Source organism: Trichechus manatus, unplaced genomic scaffold (genome assembly GCF_000243295.1).
Source record: "Trichechus manatus latirostris isolate Lorelei unplaced genomic scaffold, TriManLat1.0 scaffold00021, whole genome shotgun sequence".
NCBI lineage: Eukaryota > Metazoa > Chordata > Mammalia > Sirenia > Trichechidae > Trichechus > Trichechus manatus.
This window is the reverse complement of record NW_004443957.1, coordinates 7,632,841-7,642,940: the sequence shown is the minus strand read 5'-3', so window position 1 is coordinate 7,642,940 and position 10,100 is coordinate 7,632,841. Positions and strand designations below refer to the sequence as shown.

Sequence of the window (10,100 nt, the reverse complement as noted above, 5' to 3'; positions counted from 1 at the left end):
GAAATTTTTGAAATGGTGTATCTTTGGCTATGTGTATTTTCACCAAAAAAAAAAAAAAAAAGGTTGAGAATTTAGAGGGTTACTATGTTGTGGGGTTGTTAACCAATGTCATAAAACAACATGTGTACTACTGTTGCATGAGAAAGTATTTGTTCTGTAAGCCTTCACCTGAAGTACAATAAAGTAGAAAAAAAAAGAAAAGTTCCCAGGGATCCCACCAGGGCGGCTGCGTAGACCGAGGAAGTAGCTCCCAAGCAGCACAGTACAGCCTGGCTAGAAGGGGCTCCCAAGCCAAGAAAAGAAAAAGAAAACAAACAAACAAGCAGAGCAAATTTAAAAAAAAAGAAAAGCCCCAGGGATCCCACCAGCATGGCAGCACAGGCCAGGAAGCAGTTCCACAGTTGAGTGGTGCTTCACAGCCTTTCAAGAAGAAGCAAAGATGGCACACAGAGGCAGGTGTTTGAGAGAAAGGGTGGGTGGTGAGAAGTACAGAAGAAACCAAAAGAAGCAGGAAAAAAGCAACACCAGCAACAAATGGCACTCAGGGAGCTGCCCAGTGTGGGTGGGTGGAATCCAAGTGGCACAGGGCTGAAGACGGTGCTTCCTGGCCAAGAGACTGTGGCTGCAGAAAGCAGAGGAGGCCGAGCAGGGGTGAAGTAGAGTGGAGGGTGGGAAAGCATATATCGCTGGTTGCCGGTTGTTCTGTCTCCTGCCAGGAGCTCTGTGAAGCTGCTTTCCTGAACTCCCTGTCCACTGATCTCCAATGTGGGCAGGGTGAATCCAAGTGGCAGGGACCTGCACTTCCCGGTCGGCCAAGCTACTGCAGCCAGCTATGAAGTGGCAGAGGTCGAGTAGGCGGAAGAAGGATGGGGTGTGGGAAGGCGTATATTTCTGGTTACCGGGTGCTCTGTCTCCTGCTGGGAGTTCCGTAAAGCTGCTGTCCGCTCCTGTCTGCTGATCTCCAACAGGAGTCCCAGATGGTGAATCCATGCTGTGTTAGCTGTTAGGGGATCTCTTCACGTATCTCTCCTTGCTGTCAGTTTCTTATTCCATTCAGAGCTTGGTTAGTTCCTTATCTCTTCATTTGATGCTTAGGGTTCCAGGATTGATGTTCCTCTCTGTTTTACTTAGTTTTCAGGTCTTTGCTGTGGAGTGACGGCATGGTGCATCTGTCTATAGTGCCGTGTTGGTTCCGCTCCCCTGTAGAGCCAAACTGAAATATGCAGTTGTTACAAAACTGATGTTGGTATTTTCCCAAAAACAATAGTGTGGAATATATATAGTTTCTAAAATCTCTTGAACCTGAACGCAGCTAGAAAATAAAAACATTGTCTCAATATCACCTTAATAGAACTTGGGGCACATTTGATGAAATCCCCCAGTCCACGGGTAGACTGTCTAATCCTCTAAGATCACTTCCCTTTCCCGGATCTAGTTCCCTTGGCCCCTTAAATGCTTAGCCAGAGGTTTCAATGCTATTATACAAAGTGAAGCCGGGCCCAGCCCAGGGGTGAGCTGCATGCTCACAGTCAGTGCTGCCCCTGTGGAGAGGGCTCCACAGAGGTCCCGGGAGGGACATGAATATACACTCTGTTGGAATTCCTTTGAGCTCTCCATAGGTCAGAGAATCAAAACCAATGATTCTCAACAGTGGCGTCACTGCGGTTGGTGTCACCCAGTGCAGTAACTCATGGTTTCATCCCCCCATGCTAATTACCACAATATTGTAGCTAAAATCACAGAAAATTTGACAAAATCATTGACTATAAAAACCCCAGCAGCAACGAAAACAACAGCATGTGCTTTTGGAAGTGACAAGACTATGTGATTCGAAGCATAATTATAATTGGGTAATAATGACAGAGCACGTTAGAAGGTTCAAAAAGTAAATTAGCATAGAGTTTTAGCCTTGTAGGTAAACTGATACGTGTAAGCTGGGTTTACAAAAAAAATTTTTGTTGTTTTAACTAACTACAGGGATATTTTATTTAAAAAAGAATAAATTTCTGCTGAAACAATGCACAAAAATTTTATAGACAGTCATTTTGGTGTCACCCCCTCTGACAATGTCACTCAATGTGGTACACACCCCCGTGCCCCTCTAGTGATGCTACTGATTCTCAGTGGAGGGTGGGAAGAGGGACTCCCTTATTTATGGCCTACAGATTCAGAGAGTGGAGGCCTCTGCTATGCCCCATCCTGGGATTCCAATACCCCTGGGATTGAGAAGTGTAGTCACCTATGCTTGCCCTCATCCCCAGCCCCACTGGGACTGTGGCCCCTTGGCTGAGTGGTGCATATGAGAGGCTGGGAGGGAGTGACTACAGGTGGCCAGGGAGCAGGAACAGGGACAGGACAGGGTGGCATGCTAACCTGTGACCCCACCCCCAGTGCCGCCGGTTCCACTGCTGCAACTGGAGAAGTGCTGCACCCGCAACAACAGCGTTACGCTGGCCTGGAGGATGCCGCCCTTCACCCACAGCCCCATGGATGGCTATATCCTGGAGCTAGACGACGGCGACGGCGGGCAGTTCCGGGTAAGCCTGCCTGGCTGGGTCCAAACCCTGCCTTGCCTCTGGGCCTGCCCAGGCGCTGCCCTTAGATCTGAACCACCCGACAGGGCCTCATGCATGGTCACAGAGCCATTGTGAGGTCATGGGAGACAAGAAACTTCTCCACTGAGGGCTAGCAGAGGTATAGGTCACAGAGAAAACTCAGGTAAGTTTCCTGTGAAGACTGCCACAGGGGTGGTGCTAAGGATGCTCTGCCTGGGGCTGAAGCAGAGCTCAGATTAGGTGTCACCTGCACATACCTACTCCCAGTTAACACTGCCAGTCCAATCATAGTTACTTGTCAGCACCCTCTCAAATACCATTCGCTTCACACAGCTTCCCCAACCCACAGTCAACTGCTGTGCTCCTGCCGGGTTTTAATACACCTGGCCTCTTTGATTCACTGATTATTTCACCTGAGTTGGTCTTGTTTCTCTGAAGGTATAGGTTTCTGGAGAATAGAAAGCATTATCTGGCCTCTCCTTACAATCCCTTGTCTACCTGGCACGGTGCAGGGTATGTAGAAGACGTTAAAGAGTTGGTTGTTGGATCGGAATCACTTTCTACATTCATGTCCCCATTGATGGCATATCGTGGGGACAACAAATACAACTTCTAATCCCCTATCTTATATAAACCCTAGGACAGCCCCTTACGTCGCCCCAGGCCCCCCTGAGAGCCCTCTACCTTGAGATTCCACACTGTTAAGTTCGGGTTGCTATTAAGTTGTGTTGACCACCAGGAAGCACTAACTCTAGGCCTTCTCAGTTCTTGTCCATTCTAACCCCAAGAAAAGTAAATAGACTCATTCTGACAAGACACTGCAATCATAACAAACATTGCTTTTCTTCTCCTGGGAAGTGACACTCATTTAACAATCCTTATTGAAGGCCAACATTCCTTTTGTTTCTCTCAATGGGATTCATGTCATTTCATTTTCTGTTTAAAAGATGCTCTACAAGAATGTAAGAGTTGGGAAATAACTGCAGCACTCCCTTGGAGATTGAGCCCATGTGAATATGGGCCATTTAGAGAAGTGAGAAGATGAGGTATTTGAGTCAGGAGCAGCATGCTCAGTCACTGGGTCTAGCCCATTTGCTACTGTTCTGCAGATAAGCTCCTCTACTGGAAACCAGGAAGGGAGCCTGTGTTTCTGAAATGAGAAGAAAGAAAAGACTGTTTGAGAGTTATTCAAAGGAACAGCCAAATAAACAAGGCCTCTCCCCTTTGAGAGATGACCACTAACCAAAGCTAGATCCAAGGGCTAGTTTATGAGAAAGAAGATGTTATGGTGGGGAAAGTGGGAGCTTTGAACACAGGCAGACCTAAGTTTGAATTTTCAGTCCTAAACGGATTAGCTGTGATCTTGGGCTTGTTCTCTACCTTCTCATATCTTGAACTTGTGTGTAAAATATGAAAAATAATAAAAATGTCTTAGTGTTGTTGTGAGAATTAACGTGCCTTATACAATGCCTGACACACAGCTATTATTATTAATAACATATATTAACAAGAGAAGAGTAGATTCCCCCTAAACAATCAGGCAGGAAAGACCTTTTAGACAAACTAAGTAGAATATAATGAAATAGGAGAGGTGTAAGACTATGGATTTGGAGGGCTTCATAGGAGAAGGGTAACTTTGAAATAAATGGGAAACAAAATAAATCCCTGGAAAAGGATTCTTGGGGTCTAATGCAGAAATGTCTCACCCTCTTGGGAGACCAGGGTAAAAAGCAGCTCCAGGAGGGCCAAGGAAGAAGACTAGGGATAGGGGTGGAGTATACCTCTCACTCCGGGTGTAGTTCCAACCCAGATCAACTTTGAACCAGTCTGTCTTTGGTCAAGACCTTCCTTCTGTCTACTTTGTCCCCTTATATGTAATAACCCTTCTTTAACAAATGTTGGTGATTTTGTTTATTGAATTGCACTACTCTGGTTTTCTAGTTTAAATTCCCATTGAAATCCAAAAATTTTCTATTGCTCTACCAGAGGAGGAAGAGATTCCTCATGGCTATGCCCATGGAGGGATTGATACTTCCCCAGGGCTCCAGAGCCCCAGGTCTCGTCTAGCAGGGTGTCGGGTAACAACCCAGCAGCGTCCAGACCCAGAGTCGGCTGTGTAGCTAAAAGACCAAAGAAAGACTCTGGAACCAGCAATCAGGACATATGGTTTATTGGGGGAACTTACATACAGGACAGTCCAGGGCGGTGGCTGGACCAGAATAGCACTCTGCTCCCGCCTAGCAAGGGACACAACCTTATATACAGTTCCAGCTGGGGCTACCATTTATTGTTTTTCTTCCAAGTCCCTGAGCAGCTAGCACTCCCAGGGACTACATGTTCAAGTTCAGATGTTTTTCTTTCTGTTAATAAGGTGTTCCTCAGCCTTGGCCTCCGACCCAGTCACACTACTCTGGGCCTTGTACCTTAGCCCAACTTCGTCCACAGCATGCCTCAGGGACAAGCAAAGCTGCCCCCATTAGGAGGGGATGCATATAGCTGAATAGCATTACCCTACACAGGGGTTGACCTTGTCAGAAGCAGGAAGTTTCTCGGGCTGAGTCCTTGCTGGCTGCAGGGTGTGATGCCTTCCTCCCTAGGACCCCATCATCACAACTCACAGTCTCACAGAGGAGCCGGCCCAGCCAATCCATAACGGGTCTGTGCTCTACTCTGGCAATGGCCTTCGACCTAGCCACGACTGATTGAAATCTTACCTATTCAATCGCATCTGTTGAGGTGGTAATACCATTAATGTCAAATTGTTGCATAGGAGTCATTTCCTAAGAGAAAATTTCCAAATAATGGTAAGTCTAATGGCCTTGCTTTTCTTCAGGAAGTGTATGTTGGCAAGGAGACCCTGTGTACCATCGATGGCCTTCATTTCAACAGCACCTACAATGCCAGGGTCAAGGCCTTCAACTCTTCGGGTGTCGGGCCTTACAGTAAAACTGTTGTTCTGCAGACATCTGACGGTGAGTCCTGTGCGCAGTATTGATCAGAGCAGCACATTCAGGGATTGTGGATGGTCTCCTAAGGGAGGCAAATAGGCCCCCAGACCCAACTCACAGTTCACCCCATGGACTGTGAGGAACTGTCAGCAGTTAAGATGGGAGCGGGTAGAGTGAAGGGGTGGGCTGCCAGATAAGGCACAAGTCCCACCAGCTTTGTCTCTGCTCAGCACGTGCCACATTCAGGGGCAGATTATTACCAAAAGGCAAGGTAAGCACAGTGCTTCCTTTGCTTACCAGATCATCTGTAGTGAACAGTTCACATTTCTTCACCACATCAAAGATTCGGCTTCTAGGTACGGCTGGCAACTGTCTCTCTCCCAACCTCACAGCACCTTCCTACAGAATTAAAGCCTCTTTTCAAATTTACAGTCCCTGACAGGGGCAGACGACCCAGTAAGCAAGGTAAGCACAGGCTTACTTGGTAATCTGTAGTGAACAATTTCATGTGAGTTTCACCATATACTGAGAAACTGAATGGGAAACCTGCTTCAGGACTACACACAAGCTGAGAAATGAACATCCCTTCCCCCCATTTTGTTGGACCTGTGAAATGAGACTAAAAGTCGAGTGGCTCAGGGGGGCTAACATTCACCCACTTCCAAAGGGCTGAAGTGGGGGCAGGACATCCCCAGAGGGGACCAGGTGGCATTGGTGCCTCACGGTGACTCACATCGCCCTAGAGTGGAGCCTTTCTCTCAGTGGTAACACATTCCTCAGATGCTCAGTGGAAGAGCCCAGATCTGATGGTTTTTGTACTTAGCTGTGTCTTTTCGGTGCTTGGCAACAAAAGCACATTAACATTCAGATAGATGTTGAGTGTCTGAGTCCTTCTTGAGGAGCAATAATATAAATAGAGAACTGCACTCCAAAAATAGTCTGCCCTGTCAAGCAGGGCAAGACCCAGCCAGGTTGCAGAGGTCCCCGTTCTCCACTGGCTCCAAGGATGGTGTTCATCCTGTATTTATTGTCATTATTTACTTTGAGTGCCCCTGAGACAAACACGACACACCTGATTGCCTCTCAGGGCAGGAGGAGCAGGAGTAGAAGCAGCAGCTGCGTGAGGGCAGCCTGGTGCTACTTTCCTGAAATCCGTGCCAATTGCAGAGCCGCTTTGTAAACCACATAGCCCGCTACTGTTCTGCCCCGTGAGCCTATCGGCCTCAAGGTGGACAGTTCTTGTCTGGCACTGTGGGCTCCCTGCCCACACCTGGAAGGCTCTAACGAGCAGAAGGTGCATAACCTACGGGCTGTGGAACAGGAGGATGAGCTTTGTGGCTCATCACTTCATTTTTCTGTGCCTCCAATCTCCCACCCACAAAGTGGGCCACCATATCTCCTTCCTCTTTAGCTCCTACCAGTGCATGGAGCATTTGGAAGGTTGCTAGAAACCAAGGCTCCACGAAACGCATTTATATTTGGGGCTTTGAGGCCAGTGTGTCTGTGTTCCTTGGCAAGGTTGGGTTCATGGGATTGGAACTTAGATGAACACAGAGCAGGGAAGGGAGTGCATGTGCCCGCATGTGTGTGTGTGGTACTTGTGTGCACCTGTGTGTGTACGTGCGTGTGTGAGTGTGTGTTGTGGTGTATGTGTGTGAGTGTGTGTGTGTGGTGATCATACTCGGAAGAACATTCGATGCTGAGTGCTGACTTCTGACAGGGAGAGACTTCATATCTCTGAGCCCAGGTTAGAAGACTGTTGGTTAGATTCCTGACCGTCCTCCTCTTGTCTCCTTCCTTTCCAGTGGCCTGGTTCACATTTGACCCCAACTCCGGCCACCGAGACATCATTTTGTCCAATGATAACCAGACAGCCACCTGCAGCAGCTATGACGACCGGGTGGTGCTGGGCACGGCCGCATTTTCCAAGGGTGTGCACTATTGGGAGCTGCACGTGGACCGGTACGACAACCATCCGGACCCCGCCTTTGGGGTTGCCAGGGTCAACGTGGTCAAAGACATGATGCTGGGCAAGGATGACAAGGCCTGGGCCATGTATGTGGACAACAATCGCAGCTGGTTCATGCACTGCAACTCCCACACCAACAGGTGCGCCGCCCCCGCCTCACCTCCCTTCCTTGGACAGAGAGGAGTTTGGGAATGAGGGTTCCCATTGGGCTAGTGTCCCCTCTGTGCTTTCCCACACCAGGCATCAGAGACATGGAGGGTTCAGCACTAGGTCTACCACTTACAGGTGGCTTTGACTTCAACCAGATAGAATTGACCACTGCCTCCAGCCCAAATGAGAGTATCTAACAGAGAGTGGAAGGGCATCGGCCCAAATAACTTTCCCCGTCTACTCATTTCCCAAAGTTGTTCAGTGAGGTGCATGATGGGGATTCTGCTGTGATACTTTACGAGAACTTTTTCAAGTAAAACTTGGGTTTTCTTTTGGGTTCTGCTACCCTTTTCTTTACACATAATCAATCAAGTCTCCGTCAGTGTGGAGCTAACTGGGCTGGTACCGTCACAGCTGTGACCGAGTCTCTGTCAGAGGTTTATCCACCTCCACCTCCCACAGCCCACTCTTGGGGGTGTGCAGCCTAGGCAGTGCCCCCTAACAGGGCTGTGCGGAGGGAGGATCATCACGGTCAGTGTTCACAGCTCTGTCAAGGGTCCGCAGCTGCTGCTTCACCCTGAGGCTAGGCCCTGAGAATAGTGTGCCCAGGTGGGCATGGGAGACATGGGTCCTGGGAGAGACAGGCTGTGTTGCTGATGGGGCCTCGAAGGGACAGGATGGGCAGGTTCATGCTGCGGGCCGGGGGCACTCTGGGGCTGCAGTGGAGAGATGAGCCTGGGTCTCTCATGGGACTTCTGGGCTCCTTGGTCTCTCTGTAGACACACCGACAGCAGTGAGACCCACTTCGGTGCTTCTCCTTCTCTTCCCCGCAAAGGGATTCTGTGCTTCTACTTTGCCAGAGTGTGTGTGGCTGGGGTGGGGGTGGGGGCGGGGATGGAAAATCCCTGAGGAAACAGAGAGTTACTGCAGCCTGGAGCTACTTCCTGGGCTGCTAAGAGGTCATTCCACAGCTAGGAGGAGTGAGGTGCCTTCAGGGAGGTGATCTCACTAAGCCCCAGCTTTCAGGGTCAGCCTCTAGCTTCTGCTTGGCAGCTCCGGCAGATGGCCTCTAGGGGTGACCTCCTCAGCTGGCAGACCAGGCCAGCTTCTCTCCCAGGGATGCCTGGTCTGGTCTGGGGTCAGTGTCTGAGGGGCCCTGAGGATCTGAGGGGGAGAGGGGATGGCTTCAAGTAGGCCAGGCCTCTCCCACCCTGCCTTTTCATCGGGCAGTGCCCCTCTCTCCAGTGGTCTGACAGTGTGCTCAGCCCAGTCCCTCTGCACCCTCTGCCTGGGCCCTGCAGAGTAACCCGACGCTGAACCTGCTGGCCACCGCCCGTCCCCCCACCCCCCACAGCCCGAGAAGGAGCCCTTCCCTGCCTGGCTAAATCCAGCCAAGCCCATCTCTGCTTGCTTAAGCTGAACCAGCGAGCCAGGAGAAACTCTGGTGATGGAAATAATCACAGTGAACATTTATTTTTTGTGTCCAACATAGTAGAAAGCACTTGACATATATTATCTCATTCGATCCTCACAGAAATGCTGTTATTATCATCATTTTACAGGTTATGAAACTGAGGATTAGAAAGATTAAGTGAACTGTCCCAAGGCACATAGCCAATTGGTGGCACCTTGTGGTCTGACCTCAGACCTCTGAGCACGCACTCAGTGAAAAATTCTGAAACCTCATGGGTGCTGGCTACAACATGCCTCTTAAGTGAGCCAGCAAAGATTTCTTGGCCTCTCACTGCCCTTGCCAGCCTCGTGGTGCCTTAGTCCAGTGTCATGGATTGAACTGTGTCCCCCAAAAAATATGTGTCAACTTGGTTAGGCCATGATTCCCAGTATTGTCTGGTTGTCCTCCATTTTGTGATTGCAATTTTATGTTAAAGAGGGTTAGGGTGGGATTGAAACACCCTCACTAAGGTCACATCCCTTATCCAATGTAAAGGGAGTTTCCCTGGGGTGTGGCCTGCACCACCTTTTATCTTACAAGAGATGAAAGAAAAGGGAAGCAAGCAGAGAGTTGGGAAACTCATACCATCAAGAAGGCAATGCTGGGAGCAGAGCACTTCCTTTAGACTTGAGGTGCCAGTCCAGAGAAGCTCCTTGACCAGGGGAAGATTGATGACAAGGACCTTCCTCCAAGAGCCGACAGAGAGAGAAAGCCTTCCCCTGGAGCTGATGCCCTGAATTTGGATTTGTAACCTACTAGACTGTGAAAGAATAAATTTCTATTTGTTGAAGCCATCCACTTGTGGTGTTTCTGTTATAGCAGCACTAGATGACTAAGACATCCAGTAAGCAGTCACTGTTGAGTTAACTCCGACTCATGGCAACCCCGTGAGTATCAGAGTAGGAGAGTTTTCAATGGCTCATTTTTCAGAAGTAGATCTCCAGGCCTCTCTTCTGAGGTGCCTGTGGGTGAGCTTGAACCACCAACCTTTTGGTTAGCAGCCAAGTGCATTAACCATTTGCACC

The 10,100-nt window shown here is 49.2% G+C and overlaps 1 protein-coding gene across 1 annotated transcript in view; it reads left to right on the top strand.

The window, feature by feature from the left end:
- Positions 1-10,100, top strand: part of TRIM67 (tripartite motif containing 67) — a 75,152-nt gene that overhangs the window by 48,684 nt on the left and 16,368 nt on the right. The window contains exons 5-7 of the mRNA XM_012554497.1: positions 2,392-2,537; positions 5,389-5,527; positions 7,309-7,612. Coding sequence (XP_012409951.1) covers positions 2,392-2,537; positions 5,389-5,527; positions 7,309-7,612 — 589 coding nt within the window. The remainder of the gene's footprint in view (positions 1-2,391; positions 2,538-5,388; positions 5,528-7,308; positions 7,613-10,100) is intronic.